This window comes from Mizuhopecten yessoensis, unplaced genomic scaffold (genome assembly GCF_002113885.1).
Source record: "Mizuhopecten yessoensis strain PY_sf001 unplaced genomic scaffold, ASM211388v2 scaffold3023, whole genome shotgun sequence".
Taxonomy (NCBI): domain Eukaryota; kingdom Metazoa; phylum Mollusca; class Bivalvia; order Pectinida; family Pectinidae; genus Mizuhopecten; species Mizuhopecten yessoensis.
In genome coordinates this window covers 48,698-70,762 of record NW_018404837.1, presented here as the reverse complement: position 1 = coordinate 70,762, position 22,065 = coordinate 48,698, and the positions used below count along the sequence as shown (strand labels likewise).

Below are 22,065 nucleotides of genomic sequence, written 5' to 3'. Positions count from 1 at the left end.
AATGGTAGAGACCTAGACAATCTCTCTAGTGATTTTACTGTCTGTGGTGCAAATGAAATGAGTGTTATTGATTATGTATTAATGCCATTTAGTATGTTTTCTGTTGTTAAACAATTCATGGTTTGCGAATTTGTTGAATTTTCCGACCATGCTCCATTGCACATTGAAATATACTGTAATTTAGGTGATGATGATGATGATGATGATGATGAAGATGATTTTAATGATAGACCTGTGTATAAATGGAAGGAGGAGTACCAACATCAGTTTCTCGAATCTGTAAGAGTTAATTTAGACTTATTAAAGAAATCAGTTTTAATCAATGATGAATTAAATCAAGATTCTATTGATACCTGCGTAAATAATTTTACTGATGTTTTACTTGGGACTATGCAACCATTTTTTCTAAGAAAACCGCCCAAAAATAACACTGATAAGCCCCTGTTAAAGTTGACACCCATACCTTTTCTAGTTCCGAAGATAAGCCCTGGTTCAACGATCATGTTTGAGCTCTACGTAAACAATATTTAGTCGCTTTAAAGAAATTCAATATTAACAAATGTTACTGGACACACACTGTTCTTATCCGTAAGAAAAAGAAAAAAGAGTACAAAATCCTGTAAGAGGCAATATTTGAGCGCAGAAGGTGATATGTTGGAGTATATGAGAAAACATAACCCCGGGTCTCTTCATAAGAAATTTGGTAAGAAGAAAGCTAAAACATGGATGTGTAATGGTAATCACTGTACAATCATTTCAAAACCCGTCTTCTATACAACAAGATAGTGACCCAGTCCATCGTGACGACTTTAGTCTTACTGATAATGACACTGTTTTTGAGGAGTTAGATGCTCCTATTTCGTTACAAGAAGAAAAAAATGCTATTCGGAAATTGAAATGTGGTAAATCACATGGACCTGGTGGTTTGTTAAATGAATGTTTGAAAGCTGGCGAGGAATTACTCCTTCCAACTTTATCTACGTTATTTAATTATATACTAGAATCTGGTTATTTTTCTTCTAATTGGTCGTCAGCCATAATTATTCCTGTCCATAAGAAAGGTGTTTTAAATTACCCTAATAACTTTTGATGTATTAGTTTAATTAGCTGTCTTTGTAAACTTTTTATCTCTGTACTAAATAGCGTATTTTAGATGTGTGTACAAAATATGACCTAATTACTGGTGCACAATTCGGATTTCGTCCAGAACTTAGTACGATTGATATAATTTTCGCATTACATTCTATTATAACGAAAACTTTATCTTCAAAGAAACGTTTGTACTGTTGCTTTGTGGACTATCGCAAGGCGTTTGATTTTGTTGATAAATTAAGCTTATGGCGTAAGCTGACTAAGCTTGGTATTAGAGGGGAAATGTTATACGTCATTAAGTCATTTTACAAATCAGTTAAATCTTGTGTATCAATTAACGGTAAATGTTCTAATTATTTTAAGTGCAATGTTGGATTAATGCAAGGGTAAATATAGTTTTCTTTATTGTTTTCAGTTTTTGTTAATGATTTTGAAACCTCATTTATTGAAAATGGTGCAACAGACTATGACTTTGGTGAATTGAGTTTGTTTTTTTGTTAATGTATGCGGATGACTTAGTATTTTTTTCCGAAACTATTGAAGGTTTACAGAGTCTTTTAGGTAATCTGAATGAGTATTCTACTAAATGGAAATTAACAGTTAACACTGAGAAAAACCAAAATAGTTGTATTTAGAAATGGAGGTCGTATAAGAGATAGAGAAAGATGGATGTATAATGGTATGGAGGTGGAAGTTGTAGATGTTTTCAGCTATATATATATATATACTCAGGAGTAAAACTTCAATTCATTAATAAATTCAATCATATACAGAAACAGTTATCTGACTAAGGACGACAGGCCATGTATGCTCTTTTTTCAAGCTCTTCTAACATGAGCATAAACTGTATAACGTTATTGCATTTATTTGATACGTATGTTTGCAGTAGATTGCATTATGCATGTGAGGTTTTGTGATCTACAAAAGGTACGGATATTGAGAGGTTACACTTACACTTTTGTAAGAAGATTTTAAAAGTTAAGAAGTCGACTTGCAATGCAATGGTTTATTTTGAATTAGGTCGATATTCTTTGGAATATATAAGAAAATTCAGAATGATAAAATATTAGTTAAAACTAATGGATTCGAAAAATTGTATTTTGCAAACTGCGTATTCCTTTTTAAGTAGTAGCAATACAGGCAATTGCTTTAACTGGGTTAATCATGTCGAACATTGTCTTTTTTTCTCTCGGATTCGCAGATGTATGGACAAATTACTATTCATATAACCATAAAGTATTTTGTATATGATAAAGCAAAGAATATTTGATCAAAGTCAACAATATCTTAGAGGGCTATTAGAGGCCTCACATCAATGTATTTTATATAAGTACTTAGCAAATCACCATATTCTTCAATACTATTTGACAAAGTATATTCCTATGAAATAACGAATCTGTGTATCTAAACTTCGTCTTTCTGCACATAATTTAGCTATTGAAATTGGTAGATACAATAGCACAACGAGAGAACAAAGGCACTGTATGAGCTGCAATTGTGATATAGAAGACGAATGTCATTTTATTTTGATATGCAGAAATTATCATATCCTGAGAGTAAAATACATAAAATCATATTACTGGCGAAATCCTTCAATGTATAAACTTGTACAGTTACTGCGTGTTGACAATAACAGCGATCTTCGTAAACTTGCTAGATATATATTTGAGGCTAATAAGGCACGAGTGACGTAAAACATGCATATCAATATAATTATATAAATGTTTATATATACAAAATGTATATTACTGGCATTGAGAATATGTTTGTATCATTACGGATTATGTTAATTACATGTTTGTTGTTGATGTTAGTGTCAGATACTGATGATGATGATGATGCTGAGTATGATGATGATGATGATGATGATGATGAAGATGATGATGATGATGATGATGATGATGATGTGAGAGCGTAAATGATTGTTGAATGCACAATAATGATGTGGGAGTGATAATGAGTGTTGATTACACAATACATATATGTATATATCATTTATAATTTATTGTAAATTATGTTTATCCAATAAGTTGTCAAACTTAAGGAATAAAAATTGAATTGAAAAAAAAATCCGAGGTAAAACAAGCCCCGTTTATTATATACTGTAAAAACATATATTTCCGTTGGGGTTAAATTTCGTTATTTTTGTTTGGGGAGAAATTAATTCGTTGGGATTATATTTCGTGGAATCAATATTATAAAACCCTGTATAATTTTGGTCAGTTGTCCGTGTTTGAAACCTGGACAGTAAGACAATAGGTCCGGCTAACTGTAACCATGTGTGGTAGTCAATAACTCTCTAAAATGGAAATAGTTAGGTCTACCGACATTTTATAACACACATTCTGATAAGAAAACGAGCATCGTTTCATAAATATAAAAAAAATCATATCGATTTCAATGAAAATATTATTCCAGAAGGAAGGCGTGTGTAATTAAACCCTCTTTGTAATTGCATCAGTGTGTCCAATATATGTGTAGTAGGGTAGGGGAGACTATTTTCGCTCATTTCCCTGTTTGTAAGATAGAGCTGTCCAGTGTAAGAAAGGGGTGTGGGAAATTTCTTTCTTGCATACTAGACCACATTTCCGGCGATGCTGGAAAAGTCTATCCAACCAGCGGGTCTAGATCGCTTACACGCGCAGACTGGCGGGGGAATAATAGTGACCATTCGGGGTCACGCTATTGTTCGTGACATCATTTTATGACGTTCTTGGGCCAGTCCGGTCATTGACGTCATTAACAATCCGGACTTCATATGCAAATGGAAAATGTGCGGATAGTTTACAACTATTTACTAGAATAGCAGTTTTTACGGGTTTTAGGTAATAAGCAAGAAATATAATCCATTCCTGATGTGATGTATGTATATGTATATGGTTATTTAAACCCCCGGAATAAAATATTGAACAGCAGACCCTCGTTTTGGAGTCCGTCAGGGTCATTGACGTCACTAACAATTGCCAGCCGGGCTTCATATGCAAATGAGAATTGTGCGGACAGTTTACTGCTTTACTAGAAGAGCAGCTGTTTTTACAGGTTTCAGGTAATAAGCAAGAAATAGAATCCATACCTGATATGAGGTAAGGATAAGGTTATTCAAACCCTAGGGATAAAATATGGAGCAAAAGACCCTCGTCAAAGTCTCGGGTCTCCTGCTCAATATGTTATCCCTTTAGTTTGAATAACCTTATCCATACCTCAAATCAGGGATGGATTCTATTAATCTCAACCCTCGGGAAAATCTTCCTAAGTTGCCAAACACTTCGCAAAGCCTCGTGTTTGGCAACTTAAGAATCTTCCCCCTCGGATTCAGATTACTCTATCTCACCCCCAAGGGGTGAGAGATTCTATTAATTCTTACAAACTAGACCAAGACATCCGAATTTCCGGCGGTGCTGGAAGGTTCTATGCGACCCACGGGTCTATATCGCTTACACGCGCAGACTGTCGGGGAATTGTAGTGACCTTTCGGGGTCACGCTATTCTTCGTGACGTCATATTATGACGTTTTGGGGTCAGTCAGGGTCATTGACGTCATTAACAATTGCCATCCGGGCTTCATATGCAAATGAGAAATGTGCGGACATTTTACACCTTTACTAGAAGAGCAGTTTTTACAGGTGTTGGGTAACAAGCAAGAAACAGAATCCATCCCTATGAGGTATGGATAAGGGAATTCAAATTATCGGGATGTATTTTACAGGCGTTAAAATGTCCCTATAGGTCCCTAAAAGGTCCTTGTAGGTCCCTATAGGTCCCTAAAAGGTCCCTTTGTATAGGTCCCTATGTATAGTAGGTCCCTATGTATAGGTCCCTATGTAATGATCCCTATGTATAGGTCCCTAAAAAGTCCCTGTATGTCCCTAAAAGGTCCCTGTGTATAGGTCCATAAAAGGTCCCTGTAGGTCCCTGTATATAAGGTCTCCTGTGTGTAGGTCCCTTTGTTAGGAATATGAGGTAATGAAAGGTCCCTATGTATAGGTCCTTTTATACTAAAAGGTCCCTATAGGTCCCTGTAGGTCCCTTTTGTATAGGTCCTTATGTATACATTGTAGGTCCCTTTGTTTAGCCTATCAACAATCTCTTTTTGTTTTTTTATTTCATGTTTTCATATTTTACGAAGGTTTTGGAGAATATGTATTTTCTTTACATTAGTATGAAAGTATTTGATAAGATGTACTTGAAACAATGATAGCTAGGTGGCACGACCCGACTCCCATTAATATTCTTAAGATGAAAGCATGTGATAAACTGTACATGAAACCATCACACCTTAATAACCTGATCACAATTCACTCACTTTCTACACGACGATGGACGGAAGAAGTACCCAACCGGGATAGAAAGGTTTCGACGAGCAATCTTGCTCTGTCTTAAATTAGGACTGCATCGTGAGGCAGCCCTTAATAAGGAGATCAAACTCTGTGTGGCAACACACAGAGAAGAGTTAAATGCTCCCTATAATGAAAGGTAGCATCACTTTCTAGTGGAGAGGGTAGCGAGAAGGCAAATGCTTTCTCCTATGATGGTTTCGAGACACGTGGGTGGATGGAGCAGACGTGTCTCAGAGACAACTTGTTCTATGGGGAAGTGGTTGAACTCCTTTTAATATGGCACGGTTAACAGGAGTGACGGATGACGGACGGACGGTAGACTCTAATCCAGCCTGACATTATACGTCAGACAGTCCAAAACCTGTAAAATCACAACCGTCAATCACCCAGCTTCGTCTATCTTGATTGGTAGCTGTGATAAATGGAGATGGGAGTCAAAAGACATTTTCACACATTTCTCTTGTTTACATTAAAGTTATTAAAGTCCATACTCTCCTAGAAATTGTTATAATGAGAGAACAGAGTTGATTTATTGTTAATGTAACGCTATCCAACACTTTCACCGGGAGGCCGTCCTTAAATGATCTTAGCTGTTGATGGAACGTTAAGCAATAAAAACAAACAAAAAACATGAGAACAAGAATATTTTTTACAAATATCATCACCTTTATAAGTTTCACCCATATCAGCAATACCTGTAAATAGAATGCTGTTACATCACGACATTTCAACAGACACATATGAGATATCTAATAAAGAAAACCATGTGATATAAACGATAACTTCATCAGTGTATATCGTTTTTCATCACCTGGACCTTTCAGTTGACATTGCTATTTGAGAGAGCAGAGTTGTGTTATTAATCACAGAATGTAAAGTCAACAGAGGGTGACATATTTATTGCTATTTGAGAGAGCGCGGTTGATAACGGTTGAGTTCTTCAGAAAAATGATCAAGTAACGCTTATATAGTACACGGTAATGTTGTTAACTGAATCAAATGCGTGAACCATTTTCATACAGCTAACCCTTGCGTGCTCTACTCCCTCTGACATACACATGACATCATACATAACTAAAGGATCCATTTGGTGAAATTCTACATTTCAAAATGATAGGTTTGATGTCGATGTAGGAAGATTGAGAAAAACCAGCACCAGTCAATGTTTGAAAAGGTTAGCAATTTTGCTTTTAATCGATCACTATCAATCTAATACTATTAAAGGGCTGAGAGTCTTTAAAGTATATGTCACTGTCTAATACTATTGAAGGGGTGGAAGTCCTTAAATATATGTCACTGACTCGCATGAGCAGACCCTATTCTTAAAAGTTGAATTAGAATAATAAAAAAATAACAGTTTTCAAATTTAAACATTTATTTAGTACAGTAAATAAAAAAGACAAACATTTTCCTGTGTATGATTGATATGTATAATTAAAATATAAATACATCTCAAGCATTGGTATAATCACACTAAAATATAGATATTTAAACATTCTACATATTTATTTTTTTATCACAATTAAGAAACATCACTGAACTAAAAATAGACACACACTTTACCCTGAGTATTTGATTTATAAAAAGATTAAACAGTAATACAATCAAATGTAAATATCACAATAAAACATCACAAAATTTATAAGACATACATATGATCAAAGATGTAATTATCAATAGTAAAAGAACGTACAAGAAATTATAAAAAAAAAGTTTCTGAGCAATAATTTGTATAAACATTATAATTAAACATTGGTATAACAATTATCACAATATAGTTATAAAACAGAACTAAAAAAATAGACACACATTTACCTCAGTATTTATTTGTAAAAATAAATATACATATTCAAACATTCAACATAAAAAAAAGTTATCACAATTAAGAAACATCACTGAACTAAAACAGAGATTAAACAGTAATACAATTAAATGTAATTATCATAATAAAACATCACAAAATCTATATCACAGAATTCAACGAATTCAGTGCAGACGATTTCTCAGAAGGTAGTTTTTCTGCGTGGTAGTTGTTCCACCTCCACCTCAACTACAATTTCAAAATAAAATCATTTTCTACACACCCTCGAATGGATTCTCCTCCTCCTCCTCCTCCTCCACGTCTGCCTCAACCTTTACAAGAGTGCCATATGCACTGTCAAATTTAAATGTAACTGAAAATTAAATTTAATTATATACATCAGTTAATATTAACCAAGACTTTGTAAATCGCATCATTATCAATGAGCATGTATCATTTAAAGTAGGAAGATCTACACTAAACTCTATAACTTACCTGATGCTGGAGGTGTGACGGTCTAAGGCGGGGCCGGGATCAGGACCGGGATCACATCCATTTCTATATTCTCTAGATATTAAATATATACTCATTTAAATATCCAGTCAAAGGAACAAGACAAAAGTGTCCTTTATAGAGAGGTGTCCTTTATAAAGAGGAAAATATGTTCAACAATTTAAGTCTCTTTTAATCCAAGTGTGAATAAAGTTTTATTACAGTATTTTTCTACTCATCTACAAAACAAGATTAATTATTAATTTTCAATTTTCATCTGACACAACTTTTATTTTTTTGTATAAGGTAAGTGCTCGCTTTACACGTATTATTAAAGAGATTTTCATTGAGGATTCATAGCATTGTCCAATATATAAGGGTGCCTGCTATGATGGATTTGACTGTATGCACTTTTAAATAGATATGTGTTTTGAAAATAACAGAAACGAATCATTATCAATTGGGAATATATTATAAGAATTTAACATACCTTCATCTTCATCCCCTTTGTTTGTGACTGTGAAGAATAGAAAAAGTACTTAATTACATACAACACAGACTTAATGTTAATGATCTAGGGGAGACAACTCACATACATTATATGGTTAAAATCTTATGAAATCACATTTTTTTATTTTACTTACAGACTTCAAGGTCCTCTCTAACCCTGTACGTCCTCCACCGTCGTTGTCGCCTGCGCCATTGTCTGATGACCAGAACCGCAAGTATTACAACTGAAAATAAATTTGACACTTTTATATTTTTCATATAACTGGGAAATAAGTGACTAAACTATGTATAATTTTATATCGAACATTTTATCTTATGATAGTCTGTGACTTGTACTTATTAAACAAAAATTATGGTTGAGGAGGTTTGAATTCAGAATATTATCAATATAACATATTTGTTTCTTATAATACCTTCAATTAATGAACTATAAATTTAATTATGCGATTTTAATTTTAAAGATAATTATAAATATCGGCAGATAGAGACACCAACACCCCCACAACTAAGGGGAACACTTCGATGGAGTCCTGAGAGTCAGGAATGGAGGAGTCCGAAGAGTCCGGAGTGGTGGTGTCCTGAGAGGTCGGAGTGGTGGAGTCCGGAGAGTCCGGAGAGTCCGGAGTGGAGGTGTCCTGAGAAGTCGGAATGGTGGAGTCCGGAGAGTTCGGAGTGGAGGTGTCCGGAGAGTTCGGAAAAGTGGAGTCCGGAGAGTCAGGAGTGGTGGTGTCCGGAGAGTCCGGCGTTGAGGTGTCCTGAGAGGTCGGAGTGGTGGTGTCCTGAGAGTTCGGAATGGTGGAGTCCGGAGAGTCCGGAGAGTCCGGAGAGTCCGGAGTGGAGGTGTCCTGAGAAGTCGGAATGGTGGAGTCCGGAGAGTCAGGAGTGGTGGTGTCCGGAGAGTCCGGCGTTGAGGTGTCCTGAGAGGTCGGAATGGTGGAGTCCGGATAGTTCGGAATGGTGGAGTCCGGAGAGTTCGGAATGGTGGAGTCCGGAGAGTCAGGAGTGGTGGGTTTGGCACCAAACATCATCATGGCTCAGAAAAGCCTTTATGGCATTGTGGAAATAAGAGAATTTGAAAAGGGCGGTATGCCCATATTACGATTTCGTACAACTTTTTCGAAGGAGCAAATAAACTCTTTCTACATATTAATAAGAAGGATAGAAAGTATTACCTAGTGCTCAGCTGGGCGGAATTAGAGGAGTTTGACTTGAATTCCATAAAAGAAAACTTTCAGGTGAAATTGCATTTGAGTATGTTTATCATATGAGACGGTTGTACTGTATGTATATTCTTGATGCATAACCCGAAAAAAGTTTCTTGTAGGACACCAAGACGGTCAGGTCAGGAAAAGTGATTAAAAATATGAACATGGAAAATGTGAACATTCCAGCAGAGACAGTAAAGCACAACAGATATGGATGTCATCGTATTCTTGTTTTTTCCTATACAACGGATGTTATTTTATTTCTCATTTTATAGAGCAACGGGCCGCGTGTTCACCAATATCAGAGGAAAACGTATTCCCAGCAGAACAATTCGGTGGATTACCTGAACACCAACTCTGCTTAAAAAACATGTTTGCATAGGTGGTCAATTGTGATGATAGTGAGTTATAGTATATTACAGAAAAGGTGTACGGGTAAATTGCACGGTTAAATCAACTTCTGATAACTAATTAGATAATCAATTTTATTATCTATATATTAACAGGCTAGGCCTATATCAATCTTCTCCGTGATGGTGTAAGTATGACAATATATATATATATGTAATTAATAAGCTATTCATATCATTTTAATAAACTCAATCATACTTTCATACAATTGCCTACTTACACTCTCTACACTCTAATGTCAATACTCGTTTTCTATATGATAATATTATCTAAATTGACTAGCAACTATCAACAATTATGTTGGAGTTAGGTTAAATACAGAAAATAATTCATTTAATTATATTTACATACAAAAAAAGCATATACAATAGTTTGATAATATTTAAACATTTAGTTACATCATCCTAACCGTTTAGATGCAATAATGTACTTTTCAACATTAGACAATATCAATATATTTATTTTAGGAGGTAAGTCAGTAATTCCAGATGTCAAAAAATGAACATTTAAGTAGCCAACTCTGGTATAGATATCATGGATTAATTTCCTGGAATTAAAGTAATTTGGACAGGAGAAGAAGAAGTGTTCAGACTTTTTTTTTTGGATGGCCGCATGAACAGGAAGAATCAGGAGATAGATGGTCAGCAAATTTGTCATAATTTAAGTCACTGGCATTATTTCTAAGTTGGCAGAGGATAACATTTAACTTTCTAGGGCTACAATTTAGAAAAACAGGAGTAATATTTATAAGAGGGATTCTTTCATTATTCAATTTGGATTTGAATATATGTAATGATGGTGCTGAGATTGATTCAGAATCAAGAGAGTTCCATATTCTCATGACATCTGGAAAAACTATTGCTAAATAAATTATATCTAAAGCGAGGAATATTAAAAAATCTGGGTTGCCTAAGATTATGAGATGGAACAGCATCATTAATATAAGGTTAAACAATGTCATGTAAATATTCAGGTGTCATATGATAAAGGATTTTAAACATTAAAATAAGTCTGTGCTTACATTGTATGACGCCTAAAAGGGAGTAGTTTAAAACCTGTTTCAGTATATAGTTTCTGATGTGATGTTCCACTTCGTAACCCAGTTATTATTTTCATGGCCTCAATTTGTACAGATTCTAATAATTTAGCTTATCCAATAGTACAATTGTTCCAAACAACATCTGCATACTCAAGAAAAGGTTTTACATAAGAACAATACAGTGTAATTAAAGCATTTCTGTCGACTTTGTATTTGAGTGTTCGTAAAATATTCAATCTTTTGCGTGCTTTATCATAGATTTCTTGGATGTGATTACTCCATGAACCTTTGGAATTGAATAAAAGACCTAAGCGTTTATGATTAGTTATTTCATTTATTATAATCAATAACTGCTTATAATTGCAAAATGATAATTAATATTCAGAACAGTTTTCAGAATCAAACAAATTTATTATTTTCCATCATTTTATGTATGAGAGGAAACTTTATTTTATTGCTGACATAAGTATCAAAGTGGCTTAAATTAAGAAACTTTATTTTTCATATAATGTAATGTTATTTTAATTTTTCATATAATGTAAATATTGATATCTAATGATTATTTTCTATGACTTAGTGCTGTATTAAATGTGTATTACAGTTAATGTAAGAATAAAAACCTTTTATCCATTTTATTATTGAATTTAGTATCATATCTACAAAATGAGTTGACATTCTTAGTTGAAAATATGCTATAACTAAACTTCAAAGGATTTCCTATAAAAAAAAAACTCCTTTCAATTTTCCAGAGTTGGTGTTCGGGGAATGAGCCAAAAATTTGATGTGCCAGGACGAGTTTGAGCAGTACCTGGCCATGCAAAATTTTCAGTGAACTCACATAATTTGATAAGAGTTATCTTCCTCTGATCAATAAGATAGACAGTTCTTTTACAATCTGAAAATATTTTAATTAAACATCTACTTATCAACTTTATTTCATAGCGTGGACACTCTCATTGTATCGATGTCTACTTAGCCTTCAATTCCAATTTATTTATCTAAATATGAATCAAAAAACGTATCATTAAATGTGTTATTGATTCAAACGTGGATGAATTTTTAAGAGATAGATCGTACTGTGCTACTTATCTATGTTTCATCAGTATTTATTTGGATGTCACGAAGTAGACATCTGTAGGTCCGTCATATTTCATAGTCTTGTTACAGCTACAAGGAAACGCTATTCCGAATTAAGAAACGAAACTCTGTTTTTTATAGATATTATCGTATGTATCAAATATGGTAGAGTTCGTAATTAGATGAGAAGACTAACGAGATATCGATATTACTGTAAAAATAGAGGCCAATTTTGGAGTGTATAAAGAGTCGGTGTTGGATTGTATATCTGAATGTAGAGATAATTGACTTCTCAAACACAGAACAACGCGTTTGCTCATCTTTATTGATATCATTCACATGGTATATCGAGGCATACTAATTAGTAGTAATCATAAATTCTTAATACATTCAATCAACAGTCTACTGTGTGGTCAGTATGACCTTGTTGTGTAGAGTCATTAAATCTACTGTGTGGTCCGGTATGACCTTGTTGTATGGAGTCATTAAATCTACTGTGTGGTCCGGTATGACCTTGTGGTGTAGAGTCATTAAGTCTACTGTGTGGTCCTGTATGACCTTGTGGTGTAGAGGCATTCGATCTACTGTGTAGTCCTGTATAACCATGTGGTGTAGAGTCATTAAGTCTACTGTGTGGTCCTGTATGACCTTGTGGTGTAGAGTCATTCAATCTACTGTGTAGTCCTGTATGACCTTGTGGTGTAGAGTCATTAAGTCTACTGTGTGGTCAGTATGACCTTGTTGTGTAAAGTCATTAAATCTACTGTGTGGTCCGGTATGACCTTGTTGTATGGAGTCATTAAGTCTACTGTGTGGTCCTGTATGACCTTTTTGTGTAGAGTCCTTTTATGAACTGTTAAGACTACCCTGTGTCTCTATATAGCTACCTGGTATCAGCCGCAGAGCACATCTTTGAACAAAAAGATGTTTATCAGTTTCAACATCTACTAAAATACCAACTTATTCAAGCATGTTCTCTGTGATTCCCAAGAAAACAATATGTGACAACTTCACAAAAATGACGGAATATACCAATACATGTATCACATATTTGTCTAAATTTCAACAGGTAACCAAAGCAACTACAAATAAAAACATGTCAAATAGTTTGAGTACAGTTTCATGGAAGTTTTCAAAATAGAAAATAAAACAATAGGAAAATTCAATTTGAAATTTAAATTTTGATGATTTTGGGGCCAAAAACGGTCCAAATCAAACATATTCCTTTAAATCTAAAATTTAACCGGTACATTTGTTTTTAAAACTGCATATACTTTTGTTTATGCAGGATGTCTATTTTTAACGCAGTCCCAAAGATTAAAATAAAACAACTAAATAATTGTTATGGAGATAATTCATGATTGTCTTGAATATCCTAAGACAGAAATTGCTCATTATGAATACTTGTCAATAATCCTGTTTATCATTATAGGTCTATGAATCAGAATAGAATCTAGTTTAATACTTTTATTGATATTTTCAAATAATTTTGACAATGAAGCGATATTTAAATTTCATATTTTTATAAAAATATATGGTAGATCTTCAATAAATAAAACAGCACACAGCAGGAATCGGCCAGTTATCTTCATCACTTAAGTCAAGCGTAACAATTGTGGTGACGTAACAATCAACAGTTCAGTTATGATCTTATATTGCTGCATTGCTATTATATTACACTGGTTTTTTGCTATTAAACATTTCCTGTCAAGTCCTTGTGAGAACCTCTAGAGAGAAATAACAAAATATAACAAAAAATATTTTATTATTGAAACTTTTAAGTTTAAAAATTGAAACCAAAGACCTGACCATGAGTGAATCTCAGACTTAGACAGATGCCATATTTCTGCGTTTAAATTAATACTCTTCTTTTCCTGAAAGTCAGGACCTAACCCCCTAAATATATTTTCCAACTTTTCCAATGTCTTCATGATTGTGTAACAAATCAAGTTGGCTAAAACATACATGTACTTTTCCCCAGAGTTCTTCAAGAAAATGCTATCAAATCATTAGTGATTCCCACAGCTGATGACATAATATCACTCTTAACCCATTCACCACTGTTGACCAAAATGGACTCATCCAGATCAATGCATGGTAGACTTTACTTAAGTTACATTGGGGTGAAAGGGTTTATAAGGAAACAAAATTCAATGACAAAATTAGAACAGTTCAAATCACGCCAAAATCAACAAATTCTGAAATTTTTGGAAAATTACATATTTCAGATCAGATCATGTATTTTTAATACTATAAGTTGGTCAGTATTAGAACCATAACTAAATGCGACCTGGTTATCCTAAAAGATGTAATAAGGCCATGCAAATAATATCTACTTCTTAATCATAGTAAAGGCGGGATATTATCTCTTCCAAATTAGTAGCCTTGATATTAAATACTTTGTTCTCTTTATTTTCATTTCAAATTCGACATCTGACTTTTATTAATTAAAATGAACATGAAGATTTTCCCCTCTAAACAGACTTATTGGGTCATTTACATGTCTTACAATACAATCTCCTTACGCATTGATAGCCTAAACATGATAGCACTTAAAAACGTAATGTCTTCACAACACCACGTATCATTCTTGCTGTTGGTGTTGCTCATGTTCAACCTTTAGTCCTTTTGGAAAATGGGTTTTACCTGAAAATTCAAAATTTCACACATTTAAATGATTTACACAAAATAATCATATTTATACAGCTGTATTGAATATACCCACGAGAAAGCTTATACGTGCATTTCCTATTTCTCTCGTTCGAAATACTTTTCGTTGTCACTGCGATTAAATATATACCAAGTATGAAATTCAATCGCAATTGTTGGTCCTAAAGAAGCCCATCATTTGGGCGAAATCGGTAGACATACCTAATAAAAACAAAAGGCACAATGGGCCTGAATTGCGCAACTGGTACATGTACATATCAATCTCACACCAGTAACTTTCAAAGTTGGCCAAGGGCAAACATATTGAAAATTAAAATAGGCTATGTTAAACAACCGTCCAAATATCATCATCCTGTGCCATTTGGTGATTGAGAAGAGAGTGTATGAAGATTTTAACACATTTGACCCCTGTGAACTTGACAGTCATTCATTTGAACAAACTTTTGATACCATCATCCTAGGTCTTTTGAGTATTGAGAAGAAGTTTTTACAAGACTTTAATATATTTGACCCCTGTGACATTGAAAGGGGATAAAATCCATTGAGTTTAACAAACTTGGTACATTGTAGCACTTTATCCCAGCATGCTATTGGCCAAATATCATAGAGAATACATTGTTTGAAAAAAAATCAACAATAGACACCGATCTCAAACAAGTCAAGGTAATTTATTTGAACATATTTAGTACCCCTTCATCCGAGCATGCTACATGTACTAGCCAAATATCATCCTCCTCAATACTGGGTGGTATCCAAGCAAGGGGTTACAGAAATATACCGATACAAGAGAATGGCTTTGGCTCTATCCCTGGAGCCATAAACAAGAGGCCCAATGGGCATGCATTGCTCACCTGGTATTAATCTTACAATTGTTACCTTAAAATGAACTAAAATACAGCTACAGGAAAAATATCAATGTCTGACCTAAAAGTCATTTATAAGAACCTATTTAACGATTTATACTTATTTGACCCCTGTGACGTTGAAAGTCAAACATGGACATAAAGTTGAACAAACTGTTTAGCCCTTCATCCCAGAATGCAGATTGACAAATATTATCACCCTATACCTTTTGTTTATTGAGAAGGTGCCTTTAAATATTTATGCACAATTAACTAGGTGTATCAAGGTCATTCGCATGAACAAACTATCACCCTGGATGTTTTTGTTATTCAAAAGAAGTTGTTTAAAGATTTCAACATATAACCCCTGTGATCTTGAATATGGACAAATGTAATTTATTTGAACAAACCTGGTAGCCCCTCATCCAAGCATGCTACTGGCCATATATCACCACCCTGGACCTTTTGGTTATTAAGAAGAAGTTGTTTAAATTATTCAACATATTTGACCCCTGTGCCTTTTAAATTGGGCGAAGGCATTTAATTTACACAAACTTGGTAGCCCGTTATTCAAGCATGCTTCTGGCCAAGTATCATTATACTGGTCCTTTTGGTTATTCAGAAAAAATCGTTTAAATGTTTTAAAAACAAATTGACCCATGTGACCTTGAATATGGCAAAGGTCATTCATTTGAACAAACTTGGTAGCCCTTAATCCCAGCATGCTACAGGCCCAATATCAGTACCCTGGGCCTTTTGGTTATTCAGAAGAAGTTGTTAACAGATTTTAATATATTTGACCCCTGTGACCTTAAAAATAAGTCAAGGTCATTCATTTAAACAAACTTGGTAGCCCTTCATCCCAGCCTGCTACAGGCCCAATATCAGTACCCTGGGCCTTTTGGTTATTCAGAAGAAGTTGTTTGAAAGGTTTTTTAAGATAATTGACACCTGTGACCTTGAATATAAGTGAAGGTTATTTATTTAAACAAACTTGGTTGCCCCTCATGCTAGTATATGATTGGCCAAATATCATCATCCTGTGCCTGCTGGTCATTCAGGAGAAATTGTATAAAGATTTTTTTACATATTTGACACCTTTGACCTTGAAAATGGGCGAAGGTCATTCATTTGAATAAACTTGGTAGTCCTTCCTACCAGCATGCTACAGGCCAAATATCATCACCTAAGGTCTTTTGGTTATTGAGAAGATTAGTTGTTTAAAGTTTGACACTGGACGGACGACGGACGCCACACCATGGCATAAGCTAATAAATACTATTTTGGGCATTTAAATGTACTAGTAACCAGATCAAAAATGGTCTATTTCCTAAATATGTGTTTAACCTCATAGACACAATGTCTACTAATGTGAATTATTATTCAATGTGAGTTTCTCAGGACAGTTTGATTATTCCTCCTTATATGGTTGAAAGAGAATATCCACTCAATGTCCCAGTTATTGAGTTAAAGACCTAAAACTAAATAAAATATGGCTCATCCATATTATATGTCTGAAATTTTAGGTTTAAAGTATTACAACAATACTGTAATTTGCAAAGTACAAGGGAGATCACTATCAACAATGATCAATATGACAAAGTGCATTATATATGTAGTACATAAGATGGTAGTTAAGCATTGTGAAAGCAAACTACAATGGACATGTACAGACTTTTTTTTTGTCTACAGACAAACTGAACCATATTTATCCTCTGCCTAAAGCATATTTTTCACAATATGTATACAGAACATGACATTGGCTTCGATTATATACATGCATCCTCTAGTGAAATGATCTAAAAGGATAATTCATGAAAACGCTAAACTGATGATGCAAAAGTTCATGAAAAATCTTTGCAAAAATAAATAATTATAAAAAAATATAAAAATTTAGGACTATCTTTTTGTGAGGAAAAAAATTCTTTTCAAATTGATTACAACATAATACACAAAATTTCACCTTGATTTGATTTTTTTGTCCTCCTGGTATACTATGCAGTCTTCGGGCTTGATGCCCAATAATTCTGCATACATCTGTGATATTTCTGGGGGGACCTTAGCGTCTGCGACACTGTGATACACCATACAACATGGCACGCCTTTAGTTTGAAGTCTTGCTATGAATCCCTGTAACTGTAAAGTCAAGGCATAATAATCAATATCATAATGAAACATTTAAACAATTTCATTTCAGCAAAAGTTGAACATGACAACGAGATGACTGGATTATGATACAGCTGGATTACAAAACAATTTGATTTCAAGATGTCTTGATTAAAAGGTAATTGGATTATAAGAAAGTTGGATTAAAATCACTTTACCCCTATCATAGATAAACTAATTCAATTTTATGATATAAACATAAATCAATATATATTATCCACCGCTAGTGAATTCAATATTCATTAACTTCATGGTAAAGTGAACTCTAGTATAGGTATTCACAAACCTCATGAATTTCTAGTGAATCCTTAAAGGTAACCTGATGTCTAGTGAATTCTAGCACAAATGTATTCATAAACCTAAAGGGCTATTTAAATCCAACATCCTTCACCTCATGGTCTAGTGAATTTTAGCATTCACAAACCAGATAGACTAGTGAAATTCAACATCCTTTAACCTCATGGTCTAGTGAATTCTAGTATTCAAAAACCTGAGGGTCTAGAGAAATTCCAAATTTCCGCGTTAATTTTTATTGTTACCTCTGTGTGAGGAGAGTTTGTGCGAGAGTGTACAAACAATGAGGTAAAAAAAAAAAAAAAAATACAGTAAGAGAGTGTGAAAAGTGAGGAAGAAAAAAAATGAACAGACGTTGATTTGTGAGTAAAGAAAATAGAAAGTGTTTCATTTATATTGTTGGTTGTAGCTGGGACAGCCTATCCCCAGACAACCCACACATGATATATGGACACACACAAAAATCAATATTCACTTTAGCTAATGGTCTGATGAATTTTAGAATTTCTTGTTTTGAATCATTTTATTATCTATTCTGTATTAATCTATCTAGCTACAAAACGTACTTAACTGGCTTGAGTGGAGTGTGTTCTGCTGGACAGAGGAGGACATTTGATCTGTAGATATTGCTGTCTGTTCCTGATAGTGCGACATATGTACTACAGCCCATACCGTAGCCCAGCGCTACATCCACTCTGTAACATCATCACACATAACACAAATTATACAACCAATACATATAGATATAGCATATCCTTGATAATCCATAAACCTTCGCTCCAATCAAATATCATGATGTTTAGAAACTATATAAAACATGGCTATTTTTGGTACTACATTTACAGTGATGAATCTACATTTGAGTCTCGAGCCCTATACTCAATGAATTTTGATGGGACTCATAGAATTTCTGGAAATATTTAAATTTAGCATTGTACATGTGGGACCTATTGTTTTTAGCAATAGTTGAAAACGACCCATGAAAATAAATTGTAGATGGATAGAATTTCCTCCCTTACCATGATTGACACAGTCACACTATTTATTACTTATACGATGAAAACTTTTCCAAGTACAGTACATATTGGTGATTGCAATTATATATATATATTAATATGTTCAAATATATTCTTGAGATATATGTATTGGATGGAATAGTTTCCAACCAACAAACCAATGTCATTAAGATTACATCAGTGACCTCTTATAATTTACCGCAACAATCTGTATGCAGTATTGCAGCAATTTAGAATCTGAAATATCACTGAAATGTTAATAAACCTTTGTATATCTAATGCTGACTGACAGTCAAATACAAAATGCATCTTCTCATCCAGCGCTCCCGTGAAGACATTCCAATCCCTCCACTGGACCCATTTGGTTTTGCCACAACCTTAAAAACATCAACAACAAAAACACAAGTAATCTAACGTTGGAGTTAAAACTTTCTTAAGCATTTCAAACTCAAAAGTCTGGATTGTAGAATTTGGAAAGAAATAATGGAGGGGGGGGGGGGGGGGGGGGGGGGGGGGGTTCACGTGGCAACACAATGTAATACAACTACAAATAAAATGCGAAGTCAAGTCTTAATTATTAAACATGCCTCACTATAAACATATATGTATCCAGCAATCACACCACTAATCTGGTTGTCCAACTATCAAAACAATGCTTTAACTCATTCACCCCTAAAAACACATTTGAACTCTTCAAATTCAAAGGTTGGAATAGTTATGAAATTATGAAATGTCAGGGGTGAATTGTCCACATTTTCTGGGAATGGGAAATGCAGTTTGACTTTTTGAAGCTCCACTCTAGTTTACCTAAGAAACTATAGCTGTGCTATGAAAGTAATACAACAATACATTATTTCCACTGAATACCTGCTTATTTCCTACTGTATGAAAGTTGCCTCTTCTTAATATTTATTCCAAGATTTATGATACAGTGAGTTATAGTGGCAGCTCAAATTCTGCTGTATCAACTCTGTAACTGCGGCAGAATTTAAGCAGTCACCAAATCCCTATTGTATTTTTTTCAAATGACATGGGGTATTACGGATCATTTCGGCCTCATGAAAATGTAAAAAATGATAAACTTGAATTTATTTACCGATTTCTGTTATAAACATCATTTTGAATAACTGGGGCTATCTTTCTTGGTGCAGATTTTTTCTACAATGTACAGATATGTACATGCCTAGATGCCCTACCAGAGCAACAAAATTGCATTGCTATGCAGAAATAGCTAAAATGTGATGTTTTTAGACAGTTTGCATGCAGAATTGAAAGCCTCTGCATGTAACAAACAAAATTTCCTTTCTGTGAATGAACATTGGTATGACAATGTTTAAGAATGTCAAATATTTATTTGTTTGGTGAATGTGTAGGCTATCAAACTTTGAAGAGGGTTTTATTAATTTGCTTCAAAATGGCCAATTTGCAATGGAAATAGCATTCACAATAGATGATATTCACACATTTTACAATGTATTGTATTATGCTGGTGACACTTCCAGGTTCACGGGTCCTGTAGTTGTTATGGACATATCGAGCAGCCCTACGTTGGACGGTTTCCAAAAGTACAATGTTTTCTGTGGTGTATGGGTCCCAACATGTAGAGACATACTCGATAGTCGGTCTCACTAGAGTGGTATACGTTTGTGATTTGACTTTCCTGGAGCATGATGACATAGTGCGTCTCAGGAAGCCCAGTGTTTTGTTAGCCTTACTTACAGTGGAGTGGATGTGTTTACCCAAACTGAAGTCATCCATTAGAGTAACCCCCAAGTACTTGCTAGCTGGTAGGTTACAAGGTGATACAAGTTAAAGAGACAGGACGATAATTTTCTGCAGCTTGTTTGTCACCTTTTTTAAAGACGGGGACAATGTGTGCCTCGCGCCAATCTTGCGGGACTGATCCAAAGTCTAATGATATTTGGAAGAGTTTTGTCAGTGCTGGTGTAATTTCTGCAGCAAGCTCTTTTAGTATTCTGGATGGACCAGATGTTGTTTGTATTACTGTTATTATTAATTTTTGACAGAATTTCAGGTTCCTTTGACCCAACATAGTAAATGACTACATTATGTATTTACCAAGCAGTTATGCCAGTTAGGTTAAACTACTCTTATATGATAAAAATGCAGATGATCATGTAGGTGTCAGAGTTTTATGTACAATATACCCCTCCGTCACCTTTTTTTATGCACGTGTGATATATATATATATATATATATATCTTGTTCACCTCGCAGCATGAGTGATGCATTTTTGCCTTTGGCCCTCTGTTTATGTTTATGTGGTTACCTGGAAAATTTGGAGCAATGACTCTGTATCCCAATTTTGCTAGCAGGTTGAGAACAGGGAGCAGGTCTTCGGCTGTTCCAGGAGTGTCGTGCAGCGCTAAAACTAGGGGAACTTTAGGATCGATTGACATATCAGGGCTACAGTCGTAGTATTCCCCTTCAAAAATTAAACCTGCTTTAGGTACATCTATCCAAAGGTCGTAGCACGACCGTATGCTAATATATCGTTTCTGAGACAGGCATTCATTATTTGGATCCTTAGATTTGTTTCAGTTGAGGTTGAGTGATGTCGGTGAACAACTATGTTAGATCGGCGTTCTTGAAAAGATGATAAGTTTTTTGTCTCTGAAAATAAGCACTCCTTATCAAACAACAATTCCTCCCCCTCTTTGCCACTAAAGTTAAATTCCGAATCATGGCTATGGCTGACCTTCCACGAAAACGCGCACTAGGCCTACATTTACTTAACAACTGGGGGCTTCCATCTTGAAAAGTGCATAATAAATGGTACGGAGGACAATGAAAAAATCCGGCTTGTAGAAAAAAAGTTCAATGCCGACTATACGGCGGCGCGTTTAATTACCCATTATAATATACTACCCAATACTACCCAATACCACCCAATACTACCCAATACTACCCAATACCACCCCATACTACCCAATACTACCCCATACGACCCAGTTATGTACCAAATACTTCTTTATTACTGTGAAATATCACCTTTGTAGACGTTATTTACTTCCATCTGCCATATTTTTTCGGGAAATATGCGATTTGGTGCCGAAAACATCACCGAATTGCCATGACTATGACCCAATACT

At 34.6% G+C, this 22,065-nt stretch overlaps 2 protein-coding genes across 2 annotated transcripts; both read right to left on the bottom strand.

Annotated features, from left to right (window-relative positions):
- Positions 1-7,505: 7,505 nt before the first annotated feature.
- On the bottom strand, positions 7,506-9,260 carry LOC110446888 (proteoglycan 4-like). The gene is made up of 4 exons (XM_021492231.1): positions 8,728-9,260; positions 8,389-8,456; positions 8,213-8,239; positions 7,506-7,603 (listed from the first exon to the last, which is right to left on the bottom strand). Exons 1-4 carry the CDS (start codon positions 9,258-9,260, stop codon positions 7,506-7,508), a joined length of 726 nt encoding a protein of 241 aa, XP_021347906.1.
- A 5,228-nt stretch (positions 9,261-14,488) lies between these two features.
- On the bottom strand, positions 14,489-21,712 carry LOC110446842. The gene is made up of 5 exons (XM_021492165.1): positions 21,243-21,712; positions 19,218-19,329; positions 18,503-18,631; positions 17,440-17,612; positions 14,489-14,610 (listed from the first exon to the last, which is right to left on the bottom strand). The coding sequence occupies exons 1-4, from the start codon at positions 21,370-21,372 to the stop codon at positions 17,597-17,599; spliced, it is 387 nt and encodes a 128-aa protein (XP_021347840.1). The 5' UTR covers positions 21,373-21,712; the 3' UTR covers positions 14,489-14,610; positions 17,440-17,596.
- Between the last annotated feature and the right edge of the window lie 353 nt (positions 21,713-22,065).

What these genes read in the sequence shown, in the direction of transcription:
- LOC110446888 (XM_021492231.1), bottom strand. Translation starts at nt 9,260, where the DNA reads ATGATGTTTGGTGCCAAACCCACCACTCCTGACTCTCCGGACTCCACC. An exon ending in TTCCCCTTAGTTGTGGGGGT is followed by an intron (nt 8,457 to 8,727) that starts GTTGGTGTCTCT and finishes ATTTATTTTCAG; the next exon opens with TTGTAATACTTGCGGTTCTG. An exon ending in CAAAGGGGATGAAGATGAAG is followed by an intron (nt 7,604 to 8,212) that starts GTATGTTAAATT and finishes TTTAATTTTCAG; the next exon opens with TTACATTTAAATTTGACAGT.
- LOC110446842 (XM_021492165.1), bottom strand. Translation starts at nt 21,372, where the DNA reads ATGTCAATCGATCCTAAAGTTCCCCTAGTTTTAGCGCTGCACGACACT. An exon ending in CATTGCTCCAAATTTTCCAG is followed by an intron (nt 19,330 to 21,242) that starts GTAACCACATAA and finishes GATGTTTTTAAG; the next exon opens with GTTGTGGCAAAACCAAATGG. An exon ending in TCAGCATTAGATATACAAAG is followed by an intron (nt 18,632 to 19,217) that starts GTTTATTAACAT and finishes ATGATGTTACAG; the next exon opens with AGTGGATGTAGCGCTGGGCT.